Genomic DNA, 21155 nt, shown 5'->3' on the forward strand with positions numbered 1-21155 from the left:
TTTTGTGCGGCGAACTAGATTAGTTTACTGTAGACGGGTGCGCTGCAGGCTGTTATCTGCTACAGAGCTGCCGTCCCGCTAGTGCTGCTAGTCTGAACATTCTATCACCACTTGCAGGATTTCAGGAACTGAGATAAGATCAATCCGTTTTCACGAAAGCGGTGTCCGACCTGTGACGCAGGAAACGTAGATGTTACTGGACACGGTGCACCGGCTGGACAACGAGAAGAGTGCGGGAGCAGTTACACACCTGGTTATTGGACTGAGGTTATACTGTCAGCTTAAGACTCGAGATCCATGTCTGGATATTTATCTGAACATAAGGCTGAGGTTGGCTTGCGTCTGGCCAAGCTGTGGCATTGGCTACGGATGTGGAATGAGACTCGCTGGAAATTTGAATGGACACGACGCAAAAGCGTGTGGTGCCGGTGTACATGGCCTTATCCATGGCACGCTTAGACGGAACCTAGTTTAATAAAAAGATTTTGCTTAAGTCGATCCACCCCCTATGGACGATTTTCGTTATCCAGGCAGATCCAATCATACACCAATTTTCAAATAATAGACAAAGGAATAATATACAAATCTTTATTATTGTTTACAAAACGTATTTAAAAATTTCAGTATTATAAATATTTTGAGACTATATATTTTGTTTATTATTTTATCATATTAAGTGTACGATTTATTTTTAAATTATGTCTGCAAGGTGTCGTCTAAGTCTTCCTCCTTTACTACCGACTGCGCAGCAGCCCTTTTTAAAACTTTTGTTACAACTTCGCTCAATGAATCTCTAGCGCCCGATTCTAAGATTTCTGATATTCTCGAATAAGTTGTGTCGTCGGTCCTTAGTCTTAGAATAGAAATAAGCGCCAACTCTGAGTTAGATTTGACGTAGCCATTTTTTTCTTTCGTGCCATTTACCAGCATAGGAACCAAATATTTCAAAAGGTCTACCCCAATTTGATCTGCTGTTAAATTTTTGGAAAGGTGTGTACAACTTTTAGCGACCAATTGCTTCACGTCATTACTAGAATGATTCATAGCTCTAGCTAGTGCCACTACAATGGTGGTAGGAAGCTCACTTTTGTTAACAAGAGTGTTCTCCAAAAGATAAGTGGCAGCTCTTATAGCATTGCTAGCAATTGGAACTTTCTCTGACACAATATTAGCCAAAATATTTTTCTTTATTTTTTCAGTTAAGTTTGATGTGAGAACTTCATTGGGGCATTCCTTCAAAGCAACAAACAAGATAACTGTGTGCCCATGTTTAATTAGCATATCGTCTGTGCTGTTTGTAAGTATTGAATTATTGAATATATCGTCAATTTGTGCAGCCGGCATGTACTTGATCATAGCTCCTAAGCATCCGCAAACCGCATTTCGAGTAAGATCTTCTTGATGTCCAACCATGGTTAGTAAGGTGCCAAATACTTGCTTTCTTATTGGCTCAGACATTTTGTCTCCAGACGGACTCACAATATTACGAAGAGCATACAACATTGTTTCCCTGACAGCAGAATCATCGGTATTTTTAATTCCATTGTGAATTTCGTTGAACAAAGGATCTGCTCTTGAGTGGATTGCCACTAGCTCCGATAGAGCCTTGCCAGCTTTCATTCTTACGTTTCTATTTTGATCATGCAAAGCTTTAAGGAAAGTGGTCTGAAGCTGTGGTAAGAACTGTTTTAATATAACACCGACTTTGTGCAGCAAAATGGCTAATGTTTCTAAAACTGCCGCTTTGACCGCAGCATTAAAACGATCACCCAGGATTCGAATCAATGGACCGGTTATATGCACCACTGATGGTTGTAGGGATTGTGCACTAGTAAGGTAAATAACTTCACCCAGCCCTTGGGCTGCATTTTCTTTTTCCTCTGGTAAGCCATTTAAAATCGCTTCTCGGAAAACAGGCAGCAAAGGCGTTATGCCTTTGGGCAAACAAAATCCTGGCAGCTCAGGCTCTTTTAATTCACTTGCAGCAAAGCGAACTGCTTGGCGAACATCAGATACGTGAGCTATTTGTTGTGCCGAATTAAGACCTTTAATTACAGCATTTAAAGCTTCCCATGACTTTTGTAAAATGTCTTTATCGTGATCAGCCATTAGTCTAAGTAGGCATCGCAAGAGTTGGGGAATGTATTGCGAATAGTCTCCTGGTGAGTGAATGCAGAATGCAGACAGCAAACTAGCCGAGGATTTTCGAGTACACAGATCATCAGAGTTTGCTGAAATCAGTAAGGTATCCATTATTGTTCTTATACCAACTTCATCCGTTACTGATAATATGACGGTTTGACAATAATCCAATTCTTGTTGTTCATGTGCAGAACCATAAGATTCTGAAAGGGCATCTAATAGTGCTGATAATATTTTGGGCAAGTATTTCGTTAATGCGTCACCAGCTACAGATACAAGAATCGATAAAGCTTTTGTATTAACTGGAGGTGAAGTTAGTTGGGGCACTAGGTAAGGTAATACTACTCTTGATTTAATGGACATAACTTGACGAAGTCCATCTAAAGTATTCTCCGCAATTTGAGGATCAGGATTGGATAAATTTTCAAGCATGAATGGCAAAATATCATCTAGAGCTCGGGATCCAACTGTGCTATGCAAAGATTCAAATGTTTTTGCAGCTGCTTCTCGAACTTCTGGTAGAGGATCGGACAAGGCTTTACGTACTGTTGGGACCAAGCTGTTCACAAATGTAAGCACCATTTCTTTTGATGTGGATGCCATTATTTCCGATAAGCCAATACAGACACCCTGCCGTTGATCCGGGTGATCAGAGTTTAATCCATTTTCAAGAATTGGTATGATTTCAGGTAAAACTCTTTCGCCAAGTTTTCTTACCAAATCTCCTAGTGTTCGAGCAGCTACTTGTCGTTTGTCATAACTAGTGCTTGCTAAACACCCTAATAGTAAACCAAATAATGTAGGAAGAATCTCACGAAGTGTTCTTGGAGTATTTGTTACAACTATTTTCCACACATGCAATGCAGCTTGCCGAACCATTAAGGAAACGTCGCTGCGTCCCATATAGAGTCCAGACAACACTCGATTACGCCGCTCGTCGCCCAAGAATCGAATTATAGCTTTGTGTGAATGTTCAGTTCCGAAATTGTCATCTTCGCTGGCCGTTTCGGTAGTCATTTTTCCAGACACGCCTGATATGCGATAAAGTAAATCTCCTAATAATTGAACTGAGCTAAATCTAATTCGCCAGTTATCATCAAATAGCCCCTTTTCAAGCTCGGGGAGAAGAAGCGCTACAGCTGTTTCTGCATATAAATTGACAATTCGCTGGCCTGCTTTTAGGGCTGTCTCACGCACATATTCACTCTCATCAGCTAAGGCTTTTAGAATTGGATTGATTATTTGTCCGATATAGGGTGTAAATTCCTCAGGAAACGCGCCAGGCATATATATAAACATCATTATATATCCATCCTTAACGTGTGGTGCAATATCAACTCTTTCTGCAGTGGATATAATTTCTGGCATAAGTTTGTGCATCTTTTCGACACCAAGCCCACCAACTACTTCAGAGAGTCCTTGAGCTGCACCACTACGATCCACACTACTTGACTCTGATGTTAAAGTTTGCATTAACCATGGTAATAGATTTTCAAATGATGTTTCGCCCATGCCCTTAACCATGGCACCAAGCGCTCGAGCAGAGACTGCTCTCACTTCCGGAACGGGATCTAACAAAGATGATTTCAGGCCAGGAATGATACTTGGTAGATATGGTGCCAAATCTTTTTGATCTGTAAGCGAATACATATTTCCAATAATTTGAGCAGCCATTTTTCTTGTTTCAGTGGATCGGTCCATAAAAGCTCTTTGAACAACGGGCATAATAAGGGCCAATGAGGGAGCATCAATGAAATGCACGAACTTAGTCTTGAGTAAGCATTGTAAGCATGCGGATGTATTGTTAGACGGGTCCTCCAAGGCCATCAATAAAATGGGAACAATTTCTTGAATTTCAGGATTTTTAATAACCGATCCTATTACTTTAAGAGCTTCCGCACCGGACTCTTGTACTTTTGTATGGGAATCACCCAGCACTTCTATTAACTTTGGGACTATACTGGGCAAGCAAGATGAGAGCTGTTTCGGAGCACAAAATGCCATTGCACCCAATAACTCGACAGATGCTGTCTTTGTTCTCCAGGAGTCTTCGTCAAGCGCATCTAAAAGAGAAGGAAGTACTAGCTTAACGCCATGAGCTGAAAGCTTTCCCATCACTACTTTAGCAGTGTCATCCGCCGCTTGTCTGACATATTGGGAAGAATCACCAAAGCATTGCAACAAGTGTGGCAAAACATGGACAATATACGGTTCAAACAAGCGACCAAGTGTCGTACATAACACTTCAAAAGCAAACAAAGCTCCTTCTCGGGATCTGTAATTTTTTTTCTCTTGAATATAGGCTGTTAGTTTAGACATTATGTCCAGTTGCTTTAGTGATAAAATTCCAAGTCCTTTCACAATCCCGGCGATACCATACGCTGCACCACGTCTTTCACCATATTTATCAGACTTTGCTAGCGAATGAAGAAGTTTTTTAATCATATTAGGAGCTTCATCTTTAACGGATGGGATTAGATGAGGTAAACAATTTGAAACCGCTTCTTGTACTTGCTGAGACGGAGTTGACAGTGCAGTAAGTAACCGTTTAACAATTGGATCAATACGCTTATCGTCCTTTTCCAAGTGCCGAGCTAGGGATCCCATTAAGATTACGACAGCTTGACGAATGTTATCATAGCTCTGGGATTTCGGTGCTTTATCAAGAAATTCTTCAAAAACGGGTAAAAGGCTCACAATTGTCTCTTTACCGTGGATGTCAACTATCTTTAATGCAGCTGCTAACATTTCCTTGTGTACGATATCCTCACGATCACCAAGACCCTGGGAAACCATGAAATGCATAATGAAATTGATGTCTTCAACAGATAAATATGGAGCCATTTGGGCGAATGCAAACGCAACACCTCTTCGTGGTTTCCATTGGTCTGTAGCTGGTTCGATTTCACGGTCAAATTGATCCACTACAGGCGGTATAAGTGAAAGCTTTTCATTGTAAATATCTAATAATTTTTGTATTCCGTTTTTAACTAAAGTTTCGTCAGTCTTAATAAGGGGTATCAATGATTCTGCCGCTGACTTTTGGATACATAGTTCAGAGTGTGTGATATTAGATACAATTTCGTTAAACCCTGGGAGAGGTAAATTGGAAATATCCCAGACACTAACAGCCAGATCCCTATTTTCATCTGCTACATCGAATTTTGCTATCCATAGCCTGACAATAATTGCTTGCTGGAGGTCATTGTGAACTTTTAAATGATTAACAATGGCTTCTATCATTATATTCAGGGCACGCAATGCGACGTTTCTTACAGAGTCTATGTTACATTGCAAGGCTTCTAAAAATACCATAATTATATGGTTATCTGGGCTAGCACAAAAGATACCTCCGCTTGAAGACTTGGCAACTTCTAATATTGCGCTGGCCGCTTGGGCTTGAACTTTGTTATTTGGGAATATATTGAGTAATATTTCAAACATACCCAATCTAGGCAAAAACTTTGCCTTACAATCTGAAGTCTCATCTCGTACTTGCGCGTGAAGACCGATAATTTGTATGGCAACAGAAATAAGTTTGTTACTTGAGTCGCACTTCAAAAATATTAATGCTCTCCGAAGAAATTCAAATGCGTATGAAAATGATGAAGAATCCAAATGCTTAGAGTTTGTATGGTCTTCCAGAGAAGTTATAATATCTTCCATAGATTCGTGTATATTAATAGAATTATATTCATCTTTTAAGTTACACGAAGGTTTCTGAAGTTTAACTGTAGCAATCGCAATATTCTTAGCTAGATTTTGCTGATTCTTGAAACAAATAGTGTGCAAGGAAATATACAGTTCAGTCAGAGCTTCCGCGCTAAGTGGGCTTCCAGTGGCTTTTAAGATATCATTTAAAAAAGTATAAAAATATAAAGCTACATGCTTTTCATTTCCATAAATGGACGCTTTAAGTAAACATATTTTACAAAGCAGTTTTTCCTTTAAATCTTTAATACGTAATTTGATACGTAGTTCCTTTTCTGTTTGATTTTTAATTTGCTCCTCCTGCTTTTGGGTGAGTTTAGTTGTCTTTGATTTACCCTCTTTTTGTCGCTTCTCATCAATTTCGCGACGAAGTTCAATCTCTTCCAACTGTTCCTTATGGCTGTAAACTTTGTTTTCGCGTTTGACACGAGTTGTAGCATATTGTGAGTCTGCATGTGGTATTACAGTTTTATCATATAATTCTCCATCTGGTGTCATATATGTTAAGTATTCATCATTAGTCACATCATAATTTTCCGGATCAAGAAGATACCTCTTAAAATGCGCTATAATTATGGGAACAATAAGTTCAGGACTAAGGCGAACCAAAGTTGATATGGTGTTTTCGTGGGACGCAGAAACTTTAAAATTATCTATATATTCCTCAACAATTTCATCTTTCTTACATGAAATTAAATTTTCTGGCTTGAGCTGAAAATTATTAAGTATGGTGGATTCCCAAAATATTGAATTATTCATTACGATTGCTGGATGATGGGCAATAACAAGTAGTTGCATGGCAACCTCGACAGAGTCTTCATAACTAATATTCTGTAAGTCCGTCAAAACTTTTAATGTATCTACGTACGCTTGTGTTGGAATTCCAAACTGATCAATACAAGTCTCGCCCTCATTTTGAATGTTTACTGTATTAATGCGTTTACCAAATTCAGAGAGAGCTAATTTAACAAAGTCGACACCTCCAGGGGTTCGAATGATTTCGGTTACTTGAACTATTGTAAAATTTCTCACTTTAACAGAAGTGCTACATAAGTTATAAACCAACGTCCGCACCAATGGCCCAAACTGGCATTTAATTTTTTCGGAATATGAAAACAGCAGCGTTTTCGCCATTAATGAAATATTACACAGCGTCTCAGTTGGCGCTGTTGCAATAAACTTTTCATTGAAGAAATACTGTTTGTTCATATCGAACACCGTTGACCAAAAGTGGCAGTAGTTCTCGGATGGCTTCTCCAATATCAAAAGAATACAGGCAATACAAGCTGCTTCTGATGCGTTACTTATTTGGGATGAATTAGCTAGGGCTTTAGTGTACAAAGAAATAAGATCTGGTACAATGGAATTATGATTGTTAGCCGTAGTATTTTGTATAGATAGAAGAAGCCATTCCAGATAACTTTGTCGTATGACTTGATTTGTGTTTTTTTGATGAATGCCAGTTTTAAAGATTTCAATAATAACACTTGGAAGCTCATTTCGCAATTTTTGAGTCCATAGAGCAAACATCTCTAAAGTACAGCAAATTACTTTATCCTGCGTCTCACATTCCAAAGCCTTCCAAAAGAGGTTCACTGCTTTATCTAAAACGTTTGAATATTGGTCCTGGCTTATATTGTTAAAACTTAAAAAGCCGGCTCCCTGAAATAAAGAATACAAATGTTAGTAATACAAATAATACAAATAATAAACAAATAATAGTATTCTATTAGAATAAGAATATATTCGAATATATATGTATATCCGAAGAATAAAGTGTGCCCAGTTACATACATACTTCAAATATAATAATAGTAAATGTTTCAGATTAAGAAAAAATATATTTACCTGTAATAAATTTAGCCGGTATTCGACTACATTTATTTTACCGTCAGAACCGTTTAACACCGAAAAAATCTCTTCCAATAATTCTTTGATAATAGTGGCATCAGAGCATTTTTGCGAAAGTAGTTTCAACGATTCAAGCGATTCGCGTCGTGCATTGTCGCCTTTGCTATATAAGTTCTTTATTAAAGCTTTTCCAATTTCAGAGGCATACCGACTACAATCGATATTAACCATGTCAAAAATGAGTCCAATACTTTCAAGAGTATTTTCAGGGCTTCGTAACATTGCCCTTTTTAAAGGAGGATATATATGGGAATCAAATTCAGATTCAGTAGTTGATTCCAATAGTGGACGACAGGCCATAATAAAACACTTTTCTGGCTTCTGTTTGCAGGAAATCATGCTCTTCACAAAATATTCAAGAACTTTTTCCTTATGTGATCTCATTATAATGGATTTGCTACGTTTGGCTTCAAATTTGATCATAATCATTATCATAATGGTCACATTTGTATTTGACTCCATTTGAAATAATGTGGACAGAGTTTCATCATATGTGGTTTCACTATCATTCCATAAATCAAATATTATTTTAGTACCTGCGTCGGCAAATCGTTGATGTGGCCCCAATAAAGTGATTTGATATAGCAATGTCTGATACTCAAATAATCTTGTTTTTTCGGTTCTATAAATATTTGAGTCTCGATTTGCGAGCTTTAATATTACAGAAATCCATCCCAATGCGACAACAGCCGACTTACAAGATTTTTGTGGCGAAACAGCAGTAAAATCCTTAAACAAAAGGGTTTTGAATACATTTAACATATGTTCTACTGTTAAATCATGATGAATAGTGGCAAGATCAGCTACAAGGTTCCGAACGATGAGTTGTGATCGATGATCTTTGTACTTGCTTATCGTTGTAGCAATCACTTTACATATGCCTCGAACTATCGCTGAATTAATCCCTTAAAGATACAACATTTAATAGTATTAGAAAGTGTTTTATTGTCTTGAAAACAATATGTAACAATCAAATAGTTCTAGGAATCAAACATGCAGTTGTGCCACGGAAATCGCAGAAAGCAATTCGGCATAAAAATGTTCGCGGTGCCACAGAATTCCGAGAAATTTCATTTTTTTAATTTTCACAAACAAAATATTATAACAAAAAATAACAAAAATTATAACTGGCTAAAGGTTCAAAACTAAGCTAGTGAGGTCAACTTCCAGGATTAAATGATTCCAGCGTTTATTTTGCAGTTTTGTTAGTTGTATTATATCAAACCAATTTGGTTTGAATTTATTTCTTGAATGAAATAAAATAATAATCGGAAAATGTTCCTTTAAAACAATACAGACCTCACAACTAATATAACCCTTTTCCTACGCACAATAGATTAGGCCGTCCGATCCCTACACCAAAGCACTCGTTAATTAATTTTAAAGCCTGGTTTTACGGAGACTTAAATAACCTGTCAAACTTCATATCAACGAAGAGGAACGTTTTAAGACGCGTTAGTACGAGTCACAAATTTGATACCCGGTACTAAGTCAGTATGTGTGTAACCTTATATTTTCTAACTTTACTTATAACAATAAGTCCAATATATGGCACAAATCAATAATGAATCAACATGTCTTGGTAAATATATAATAAAACAATGAGTAAATTATTTTGTTTTTTATATTTCCATCAGGAAAATAAACCAAGACAGACCAGCTAGGAAGCTCAAAGATGTTATCGAACAGTGCCTTTTATGCAATGTATTTATGCTCATTTCCTAAATATGAACCACAGAGAAAATCTTTAAGCAGCAGTTAAGGAAAATGTTTCTAATAGGAAATAAAAGAAAAAATAGGAGATTCATGGATTTCAAAAAGTTTTTGAACTCTCATATACTTAAATATGCAATAAAACCAGCAATCCTTTTACCAAATCCTTAAAAAAATAGAACACCTCCAGTGTACTTATAATTTTGTCGATGCAAAATAAGCCCACCCAGAACTAATTTAAGCTTAGAATTATTTAAAGCACGTTCCCCACTTTCATTTTGTATGTACATGTTTTGCAGAACAGTAATCTTTAAAGATATAAACAATTGGCAGCCATACATTAAAAACATTCGAGATATTAAATAAACAATTGGCCCTTTTCGAAACTGCGATTTTAGTTTTATCGTATCTTTAAAGGAAGGGAAGGGGGTTTGACAAAACTTTGAAACAAACTCGATTAAGTGTGATATAACTGCAGTCTGGATGCAGCCTGTGATAACTAGGCATGAAAAAGACGGACAGACGGATGGGCCAACAGCCAATCACATGTACACATGTAGCTACATATTTAGGTGGACTCGTTGATGTTCATCATATATATACAGTAGGCACACATATTCGTACACTCTTATCACCAATGTTTGAACACATACGTGCATAAATATGTTTAACTTGGTAAACGGTTAAAGTAAACAGAAAAAGTTTATTTTATTTCAAAGATCAACATATCCACTATCTTTTCAAAAAAAGTGTTTGTTTCTTTTATGAAATTCATATACAAATTAACTAATGCAAAAAGACACTTCTATTTCGCACGGTCGATTAATCCAAAACATTGTCACTAGTCACATTCTCAAAAATGTCTCCACACACAGTTACCTCTTGCAAACAATACTTGTAATGTTTATTATATAAAATATTTATTTTGTTCTCAATGCAGGGCACTTTAAGACACGAGTAGTTGGCTAGTTGGCTGTTCTTAAGGGGTTTGAAAATGTTTGTAGACACATATGTAATTATATTTCTTTCAAATTTACTTTGCATCGATTTCTTATGTTTTATATATATATTTATGTTCATATTATGTACAAATGTACTTTCTTTATATGGGTACGTGGGTCAGATATGTATTTCGACACTTACCCGGGTTTTCCAGAACAGCAGAAACATTTTGAAACAATATCTGCCGTTCCTCCACGGAAGCGTTTAATACCCTGTTGGGCAAATCCCTCAAGGCACTAGACAACTGAAACATTAAAAATGTCATTTAAAAATATACTTAAAAAGTTTCATTTACTAACCTGTGCATCCACCATATTCGCCAAAACGTGTATCAATATAAAGATGTGTGTTCTAGGTTCGATACTATAATAATGTATCGATATTAAATAACTCGATATTTTAACATCATTAAGAGTTGGTACTTTCGCTAAAAATGTTTAACACGGATCAGAGATTGGAGGAACGGTGGGAAATTTGTCCAGATATGGAACACCGACTTTCACGCCCCATAAAAGACAGCTGGACGCAATGAATCAGAAAAGGTAAACGTACGTCTTGAGAACAGCTGATGAAAGCCAAACAATTTTTGGAAATCAAATCATTTATGAAAAAAAGAATTGGCAACTAACAGAAAGATACTTGATTCTTTTATCAGCGGTGGAGCAAAATATGTAGGATGTTTCAAAATGCATGTAAGACATGCATGTAATGCGGCAGACAAGCTACAATTTATCATAGAACTGCAAAGTTCTCGAAGCGTTTGGACCCTTGTAAGTAGAAATGGTATTAGTTTGAAGACTGAAGAAATAAGAAACGCTCTTTGTTAACCATTTAGAAAGTTCTAATTTTTTACGAATGTTTGTTTACAAGTTCTATTTCCCGAATGTTCGCGATCGGTTTGGTTAAACGCGTCATGCGCCCCTCGGTCGGTTGGCCTGGAGCAGGGCTTCGTTTCTGCCGGGTTCCGTGCGTAACAGGCTTCGGCTTGTTGTCGCATGGCCCACTTGCGGTCAATGCATATCAACATCCAGACACATAAGTTAAGAATAGCGAATTTGTATCTGCTTGTATCAAGTAGCTTTTCAGAATGGCTGTTCTTTACAACCAGATGTAAGATATTTACGTTAAAATAACCATTACCTGGGAAAAAGCATAGCCAAATAATACATTTTTATAAAAAGGTAAGACAATAATTCATGAAAATAAATTTAATGGATCAAATCTATAAAAAAAATTCGTTTTGTTTCCTTGGGGAAACAAAATAAATAAATGTAGTAACAGTTAAGGTATATTTAATTTCTTTATTTGAATTCATTTAATCTTTTATAAGAAGCATACATTAGGTTTTTATTTAATCAGATCCTTCGTCGTCAAGTCCAGAATATTTGTTGGAAGATTGCAGAACCTGAAACAAAATAAAATAATTTCTGATTAAAGATCAATTACAAATACAATTCATTTATAAAATAAAAGTGAAAAAAATAGTTTAGTAAAAGGAAAAACAGGCTGTCAAGCAGCCAATGAAGATCCGATCCACGCCCAGCTACGTATAGACACGAGCGGGTTTATAGACGACTCTACAGGAAGCTATCCAATTCCGGTACCCATATCGGTACTTGTGGCACCTTACTCTACGCGGCGGCATACCCCGGTCGAAGTGCTCTCACAGTCGCAGTTTCAAGGGATCAAATTAATAATAAAAAGTTATCTTCCATCGTACATAGAGGCAGGATGTTGGTTAGAGAATTGTCTAGATTAGGCGTTTAATGCTGATGAAAAATATATACTTTGTAGGGTCGAAAATACTCTGTACTTGTTGAGTACCGGCTTTAATGAACTTTAAAAAGAGCTAGTTTACTTACTGGTCCAGTCTGGTCAGGATGATACTTGGGCAGTTCCCGATCATTGCGTGTGTTTTTGTTATCCTCTTTGTACTTTCCCTCGTCGTTGGAGCCGGTTTTTCCTTTTACATTTTCAGATCTAGGAAAAGCATAATTTTGGAAAATGTTAGACAAATGTAACACAAAATTGAAGACTGAGCCTAAAATTCGTTCCGGGGGGAACAGAGCGAGAATCGATCTAACTTTACTATTTAGGATTAAAATATCAGTTGTTTCCGCAAGAAAACGTAAATGCAAAAGGCAAACTAAAAAAAAGAAGAGGAACGTTGTGAGACGCATTTGAGGGGTAGCCACAGCAAATGAATTTCATCATTCTGAAACGCCGTAAGATGCAAAGCGAGGCAAATTATCAGCAACACGAGCTGAAGGCAATCTCCCAGACATTTTATTTAAAGGGTTGACATGATAATCATATCGCATTTGTTATTAATGAGGATTTAATACACTATTTAAATAATCACACTTTTTTTATTATCTTAATATTTATATTCACCTGTCATGGTCACGAGCTTTGTTAGACCTATTAACATCATCACGACGTCTATCGTCTATTAAAAAAAGTTTTTAAAATATAAGAGTTTTTTTGTTATACATATTTAAAAAATAATAATTATTTCAAATGTTTTCGTCATAAAACTGAGTATTTACCTTGTTTGTTATCGTCGCTGCTCTCTTGATTTTGGCGCCAATTGACAGCTGGATTGATACTCTCATTTTCATTTTTATCTATTTGAACTTCTGACAGTTTTTCAGTTAAATGCTCTTCTTCCTGTCGAATCTTGTCTTGCCTCCGAGCGTATGCTAATCTTTCTTCGATCTCTAATTCTCTAGAAGCTGTATCTACAGGCTTAGCTGATCCAAACACATTTACTGATGGTGTTGCGCCCTGCTTAGAAACATTTCTTTCATTGACCTCAGCAGCATCTTCCAAATCTGGGTTTGTCTTTATATCTGGCAACGGTAGCGTTCGAGGTTTCAAGTTCAGCTTTGGTCTTTCTTCTTGTTTAGAATCGTCATCTGGTACATAACGTTCAATATTTTTTCCGCGACCATCTCGATATTTATCATTACTTTGATCATAGTCTCTCCGCGGAGGCGAATAATCATTGGATTGAGGTCTTACGCTTGTGCGCCAAGATCCAGGGGTGTTAGAATCTTCTCGTTCACTTATAGGCTTCCTTTCCCGGTTAAAGCTTCTGTCAAAATTCGCAGCATATCCACCAGAACTACTGCCATTATTTTGACTATCCCGCCTCCAATTCACCGAGTCTCTATTGTCACTGCTATTACCAAACCCTTCAAAGCGACGATTCGATTTTTGACGGTTTTGTTGGTCATTTTCATTCGACAACTCAATACGAATGCGACGTCCTTTGATGGATGGGTCTGGCAAGCTGAGAACATGAATTAAATCGTCCCTGCTTTCCAATTCCACATAGCCGAAACCACGGGAACGTCCGTTTTCACCATCTTCCCGTGGTAACCTCAACGAAATCAAGTTTATGGACCCAAAAAATTCATAGAGGTCGTCTTCGTTCGCATCGAAAGGCAAGTTATTGATGTAAGCTATGAAAGGAGGCCTGTGCGGAATGGAATTATCATCAAATATCCGATTTGCTCGAGGCGCAGTGGGCAGCTGATAAACTGAAGGTAATGTGCTACTTCCGTCATCACTATCATCGCCATCCAAGTTTCTTATTTTTTTCGAAACTTGAGTTGTTCCAGCTGGTGTGTCACCATTAGAAAGAAACGATTGCAGAGAAATTACTGTTCCCTTGTTCTTTTTACCCTTTTTTCCTAAGGAATAAAAGAATTCACTTTATTTTGAGGCAAATACACTTGAAATTAAAATTAATACTTAAACATACCAGACATTATGAAATAAATGCACTGGTAGATATTAGTAATATAATATTTAAAATATATGCATATGTATCTGTGTTCATATGCTTGTATTACGTGTCTGACATAAAACCACGCGGATGCTAGACATACAACTTTCTACTAGTAAAATTTAAAACCACTCCAAAATATACAACTAACACATTGAATACTCAACGGATACTAATATAATGAAAAAATTGATTTTCAAACCTGCGGAAGCCATTTTGACTGAATATTCCAAACAAACTTAGATTTTGAGGTGTTCTACGTATGCATATGAATATGACAATTTCGGAATATCGTTAACGAGCTAATGTTATTGGTTCGATATGTATGGCCGATATGTCAAGATAGCGTGACTGTTGGGATGATTATAAATGTAAGAAATGGAACTCGGGAATGGTGTCCTCACTGTTCTTCTACCTCTTACTAAAAAATGTGTAGCATCAATTATGGTAGTAGCTGAATATTGATATACAATTCGAAATAACGGACTATTTCAATGTGTTTCACTGAGACTTCGGTGTAAGCGTGGAACTCGGGAATGGTGTCCTCACTGTTCTTCTACCTCTTACTAAAAACTGTGTAGCATCAATTATGGTAAAAGCTGAATATTGACATGGAATTCGAAATAACGGAATATACCAATGTGTCTCAAGTGCCATATTTTCTATGAGACTTCGGTGTAAGCGTTTCTTAATATATTCAAATTTTTTGTAATTTCTTGATGTCGATAGGGTTTCAATCCCATTTTGTTTTGCAATATTTGTCTTAAAAAAATGTATCTTTCTCATGGAAATTAAAATATTTGTAATAAATATTCTATCGTTTTGGTAATTGCATTATATGTTTCCAAATCAAAATTAAAAGTATATTAATTAGGAACAAACGACATTTGTAACCCATTCTAACTATTGATATCGATTTTGTATCGGTCAAGTGCCCATTGGAGTTTCCCCTATATTTTGAAGTTCTGGTATGTTTTCTCCACGTACTTGCCTCCTCTTTTGAAATTGAAATATATCTTAAACATGTTGACGACCTCTATAACTGGTTCTAGGGTTGATTTTGGTCAACCATTCGGTTATGAGATGTTTGCGAAAAAACAAGCGATTCGCACAGGAAAAATACAGAAGTGCGTTTCGCGGCTACAAATTCAAACTCAGATTAGTTACCACGTTTTTTTATATTATTGTATTTGTGCACAAAGTGAATGTATGTAACACACAGAAGGAAACGTCTCCGACCCCATAAAGTATATATATTCTTGATCAGCATCAATAGCCGAGTCGATTGAGCCATGTCTGTCTGTCCGTCCGTCCGTCTTGTTGAGCGCCTGGATCTCAGAGACAACAAAAGCTAGAGCCACAAAATTTTGCATCGAGACTTCTGTATGCTCACACTGTTACAAGTGTATTTAAAAAATGAGCCACGCCCCCTTCCGCCCCCGCAAAAGGGCGAAAACCTCCCAAATCTACAATTGTGAAGATAAAAGAAAACTAAATCCTAAACTAAATTATCCTAACTAAACTAAAAACTAAAACCATTCCGTAGGGAATGGCCATATCTATCAGATCACCAAATTTGGATCGGATTGGATCATTATAACCCCAATGAAGAAATTTATTTCCAGTGGCTAAACCCACCCTGTCCCGCAGCTTTTGTTGTTATTTTCTCATTCTCTCATTCACACTCTGCTTCTGCTTCACTCGGCCCCTGTCTTTGCCGTCCCCTTGCCACTGCGTGGGTCGACTTTGCGGGTGCCTGGTGTGCGGGCGCTGCTTCTGCCTCAGCCGCGAGTCTGCAGTGTGTGGGTCTAGGGAAGAGCGGCGAGCTAACGGAGCGTGTTGGTGTGAGAAGTGTTGTAGATGTAGATGACAGATGAAGAAAATATTTAAAATTTGACAAAACACCGCTAAGGTTCAGATGTAGTACTGAGTGCCGGGTATAAAAGTTGTGACGCGTAAGAAGCGTCTCACACGTCCCTTCTCGTTTTATATACGTTTTAGAATTTGATTTTAGCGAATAAAAACTTGAAGCTAACGAAGATGGACAAAGATTGCGCGGTGTCCAGGCTGCCGGTTGACGGCGAGTCCATTCGCTTCCATGACTGGAACATAAGCTACGAAAAGTCGCACATATTGGAGAGCATCTACAAGCAGGGCAGCACCAAGTTCTGCGACAAGGACGACGGTCGCTGCGAACTCTGCCTCTATCAAAACTCGCTGGACATGCCCCACCTTCCCAAAATGGTGTTCCATTAAAACAAACTGGTGATGCAGCACAAGGACGGTGCTCTGATGGAGTTCAAGTCGATGGATGCCCTGTCCCTGGTCGACAAAAGCAAACAGCCGCAGCCCCTGGAGGTGGCCTGTGCCCAGGAATGGCGTCATGCACGTCCGGCGCAGACAATGGAGAAGATCAAGCCGTTCGAATGGACATTCACGTCCACCTATCAGGGCACCATGAACGAGAAGATTCGATCGGAGAGCACCGATATGACGTTAAACAAGTTAAAGTTAATGCAACGCGAGAATATCATATTAGACACAGAGCTGACCCTGTTCGAGGATGAGCTACACGATCACGGCATCTCAGTGATGAGTGTGCGCATTCGGGTCATGCCCTCGGGCTTCTTCATAGTTCTCCGTCATTTCCTGCGCATCGACGATGTCCTGATGCGCATGAGGGATACACGCTTTCATCATGAGCTCGAGAACGATTACATACTCAAGGAGGTTGTCCACCGTGCGCCAAGCTTAAGAGCTCGATGGCCTTCTGGACCAATCCGGATGAGATGCAGAAATACCTGCCCGTGCTTTCCAAGAAAATGCACAAGTTGTCCTTCAAGTAGTCAAGCAACCAACCAAGCCAACCCACCCACACACACAACTATGCTTCAAATTCTATCAATTTCTGATAAATCTGGTCCACTCATATATGGTTCTAACTTTAACAAAACTTAATTGACAGTTTAACCTATAAGGTTAGTAGAGATCGCTTCACCAGAAGAGTATTCAAATTTCGACTTTCGTTGTATTTTACATTCATAACAGAGATATCAGTTTTGAGAAGATTATCTTATTAAAGATAAGGAGTGAATATTTTGTTCTGCTAGATACATTCATTTTAAGGCAAAAGATATCGCTTGTTGTGTTTTCAACAGTTAAAAATCATGTTAAATGCTCTAAGAATAATTTTCTTGTATTATTTATGGTGCATAAGTTGTAAATGTATTCAAACAAACTCGGTGAGGAAAATGCTAAAGAAAAATGCTACCATACTAAGATGCTTATGAAAATGATTCCGTTTATTGTATTCGATTAGTTACACATCTGTGACGACAACACCACTAAAACAAATGAAGGATTGGCAAATTGGAAACATAAGGGGTTGCGTTACACAACATCTCAGGGCGTTCTTTGCTGGAAAAAAGATGGTCAGCTGTTAATACGCGAGTGCGATACCAACTCTGGTCATTGGCTTCCAAAAGCAGTAGAGTGCAACGAGAAAAAAAATAAAAATGTATTTTGTCCGGATAACCTCTTTGAAATTCAACAAAATGATGATGACCCGATTTGTTTAAAAATTTCAACTCTGCCGGAAGCGTATAATGAAACCGCCTGCTACGGTTCAAATACAATAATACCATTGGATCTATCATCATCTGAAATGAACCCAATTATGATGATTTTAAAAGAAAAGAGGATTAATGAATATTGGTTGCCAATAAAGCGAAACAATGCGTTTATGCCATTCATGATAAATTTGCCAGGAGAACGGTGGCGGAGAGTCATTGACGAAGACATACCAGTAGCTGATTTCAAATCTGATCTTCACTGCTTAAGGCACAGTATCGACAGATTAACAACTGAATTGAGTGATTGCAACACACTCTTGCACACTGTCTGTGTTTTTAAGCGTAGTTTTTTATCTAATTCAGGATGTCCAGAAGGATTTGGTGCTTTAAGCTATCAGCCAAATGAATGCTATGGTATTAATTGGAATGAGAAAGTCCAAAATCAAGTGCACATCAGTGAATACTTTGAAAAACGAAACTTGATTAGAATGGTACTGCAAGAGTTGATTCCTCAAGAAAAAGAGAACTATTTTTTTAAAGTTGATAGCTTTGTTGATAGTTTTTCTGACAAATATATGATTATAATGAATAAACATGAAGACACAAAAGTTGCTTATGAAAACTCAAACTGGTTTCCAGTATTGAGTAAGGAGATTATAAAACCATTATCGCCACTCTTAATGAAATTGAAGTTCGATGAAAGCTTAAGAGAGTTAATACTAGTGATTTACAACCGCAATTACCTATGGACTAATGGATACAACGACATTGGTGTTCAATGTTTTAATAATGCAGGCTATGAACTTTTAAAAACAACTTCGACTGTTCTTCTTTGGGAAAATGACTTGAAAACTCGTTCAATTTTTAAACTAACATTAGTTGAAGATGGTCCAGGAGAGTATTGGTGTGAAGGTCATACAATTTTTAATTTTCAGTGGGTATCCACTAAACGGTTGATAGCTTTCAAGAAGATGCGCGGGCATACCTTTGCTACGCGGTTAGATATCCCATGTATTTATCAGAATAATGAAAATATTGTTAATATATGTACTAGCATTAACAAAAGTCCTGAACAAATTGGTAAGATAATACAAAATCTGTTACCCAAGAGCGCGATAGATAGTCTTAATGATCTTGTTATACGTAATGTCCGTATTATGAATATTGAGAGCGTTACAAAACTGTCAATGGTTTGTTGGGCTCATTTAATGGTCTCTAATAAGAGTGGAAAGGAGTTAAATGCCGAAGACATCCTTAAAAATGGTTCAAAAATTAATCACGAAACGTTTTCAAGTTTTCATGTGTACAAAAAACTAATTAATTTCTATGGTAACTTAATTAATGTAATACGTAGTACAGACTACTGTTTCCCCGAAGTTTTTTCGTCACAAAACTTAATGGAAAGTCAATGGACGCAGGTTCGTAGGGGAGAAAAGGGAACGGCACAGACTTTATGCCTTCAAAGCAATGGTATTCCATATACGAGACTATGCTCAGGAGACTTTGTACACGGGGCACATTGGGAACCATTAACACAATCTATCAGTTGTGAAAATGCTCAAGATATTACAAAAACTTTATATGAGCTGGAGAAAATGCTGATGGGAGAAATAACACCAGAAAGAGTTTTACAAGAAACGAGAAACTTAATTAAAGAAAACAAGAAGGAAATTGCTCCTTGCGATGTACACTTAATATCTAATATTGTTCAAGTCTCTCTCCGGAATCTTACCATTCCAAATGTAATCTCTTCTAATGGGTTAGTTTTAGATGTAACTCAAAACTCTACAAAATGGACAAAGTTAATTGATGACATCATAGAAATCTACAATTTCCTTACAGGCTTAGATACAGACGTAATTAGTTTGTCAGCAGAACTAAATTCAACCAACAAATTCTTAGAAACATTTGAAAATTCCATTGATGCTCTTTCAGTCTTAAAATATTTCGACCAAAACAGCTTCGTTGAAGAAGATGTTGAATCTAAGTTTGATTTTGAAGTTTTCGACTACGTTGACATTGGTGTATACGTACAAGCCTCCCATAGTTTCATCTACTTTTATATTAATCCCATGGTTTCAAATGTTTCTGGAATAGCATTTTTTAATAATGATAGAAATGTTGAAGCTCCAGAAATGTTAAAGGGTGAATTTTACAATGAGCATTTTCGATTTTTGCAATCGAATCATGACATCGAGGACTTCATCAATGACTCAAATTTACTACTTGCTACGTATGTACCAAACACTCTCTTAAATCGTCTCGAAACTTTTTCAACAATTTTTAAGCAAATAAATAAAATCCCTCCTATAGTGGTTATTAAAATATACTCAAACGACAATCTTTTTCAACAGAATAATGTTGAAAAAACTGTATTGAGTCGTGTCGTATCAATATCCATACCTGGTTACAATAGAAATCTGCCTGAGGCACTGCCGCTTATTCTAAGAAGGACACACAATCATCAAAAAAGTGATTCAGAGCAGTATTGTCACTACTGGAACTATGGTGAATGGGCTACAGATGGTATATCAATGTCCAACAATTCGGAAATAAGCGAAGATATAGTGATTTGTCTTATAACACACTTGACCCCACTTGCTTATGTTGTAGACTCAAAAGGCTCACAAGGCTCAAGGAAAATACAAGATGGTTCTTTGGATATCATGACAGTGTTAGGCTCACTATCTTTGTTGGGCGTATGCTGTATTTTTCTCATAGCTACAACATTATATTTTTGGTGGCACAAATAAATGAAAACGTGATTGGAAACAGAAAATTGTATAATAACAAGAGAATCATTGAAAGGATTTAAAGAGAAAGAGACTATGGGTAGTGACATAGGTTTCGCTCCAATACTTTTCCGTCAAGTAATGCATGTATAAATATAATAAAATTACAACTATAAATCATTTTAAACAACATATTTTACATTACATAAGATTTAAAAGCCACAATTTAAAATAACTAAGAAATAATCGAGGATTAAATTGAAGAAATTAAAGAACTCGTCTCACAACGTTCCACCACGTTTTTTTATGGATTTGTAAAAATAGTCCCTTGTAAGATAAGAGCTAGAGTAACTAAATCATGTGTGAAGGCTTGCGTGATATCAACTTCATCAACTTCAACTTCAACATCATGTGAAAGCTGTTGGTTTCCTGGTAGATACAATTAATTCGGATAAATATATCTGTTTAAAAAATCTAAATTGGTGTTCACCCCAATAAATACATTTTTCATCATGATACTATTATAATAATATGAAGAAGAATTCAGAATATACCGTTGAAATGAAATTATTAAAATAA

The 21155-nt window shown here is 37.0% G+C and overlaps 4 protein-coding genes across 6 annotated transcripts; 2 read left to right on the top strand and 2 right to left on the bottom strand.

Moving 5' to 3' along the window:
- Positions 1 to 574: 574 nt before the first annotated feature.
- LOC117585823 (eIF-2-alpha kinase activator GCN1) lies at positions 575 to 10835 on the bottom strand. The gene is made up of 4 exons (XM_034275553.1): positions 10779 to 10835; positions 10621 to 10723; positions 7702 to 8669; positions 575 to 7515 (listed from the first exon to the last, which is right to left on the bottom strand). The coding sequence occupies exons 1-4, from the start codon at positions 10791 to 10793 to the stop codon at positions 697 to 699; spliced, it is 7905 nt and encodes a 2634-aa protein (XP_034131444.1). The 5' UTR covers positions 10794 to 10835; the 3' UTR covers positions 575 to 696.
- Positions 10836 to 11760: 925 nt separating this feature from the next.
- LOC117585339 (eukaryotic translation initiation factor 4B) lies at positions 11761 to 14618 on the bottom strand. 3 transcript variants are annotated; one of them, XM_034274778.1, is made up of 5 exons: positions 14475 to 14618; positions 13029 to 14177; positions 12874 to 12928; positions 12342 to 12459; positions 11761 to 11884 (listed from the first exon to the last, which is right to left on the bottom strand). In XM_034274778.1, exons 1-5 carry the CDS (start codon positions 14485 to 14487, stop codon positions 11831 to 11833), a joined length of 1389 nt encoding a protein of 462 aa, XP_034130669.1. In that variant the 5' UTR covers positions 14488 to 14618; the 3' UTR covers positions 11761 to 11830. The 3 variants fall into 3 exon arrangements, 2 of the variants coding, with proteins under 2 accessions (XP_034130669.1, XP_034130670.1); XR_004573912.1 differs by lacking the exon at positions 12874 to 12928; XM_034274779.1 differs by lacking the exon at positions 13029 to 14177 and having other exon boundaries at positions 14475 to 14569.
- Positions 14619 to 16285: 1667 nt separating this feature from the next.
- Positions 16286 to 17151, top strand: LOC117585170 (TIP41-like protein). Its single transcript, XM_034274512.1, is given in 2 exon segments — positions 16286 to 17009; positions 17012 to 17151. Coding segments are annotated over 2 exon segments (804 nt in total). The 5' UTR covers positions 16286 to 16312; the 3' UTR covers positions 17119 to 17151.
- A 265-nt stretch (positions 17152 to 17416) lies between these two features.
- On the top strand, positions 17417 to 20867 carry LOC117585212. The gene is made up of 2 exons (XM_034274595.1): positions 17417 to 17514; positions 17592 to 20867. The coding sequence occupies exons 1-2, from the start codon at positions 17440 to 17442 to the stop codon at positions 20595 to 20597; spliced, it is 3081 nt and encodes a 1026-aa protein (XP_034130486.1). The 5' UTR covers positions 17417 to 17439; the 3' UTR covers positions 20598 to 20867.
- Positions 20868 to 21155: the final 288 nt, after the last annotated feature.

This window comes from Drosophila guanche, unplaced genomic scaffold (assembly GCF_900245975.1).
Source record: "Drosophila guanche unplaced genomic scaffold, DGUA_6, whole genome shotgun sequence".
In the NCBI taxonomy this organism is placed as follows: domain Eukaryota; kingdom Metazoa; phylum Arthropoda; class Insecta; order Diptera; family Drosophilidae; genus Drosophila; species Drosophila guanche.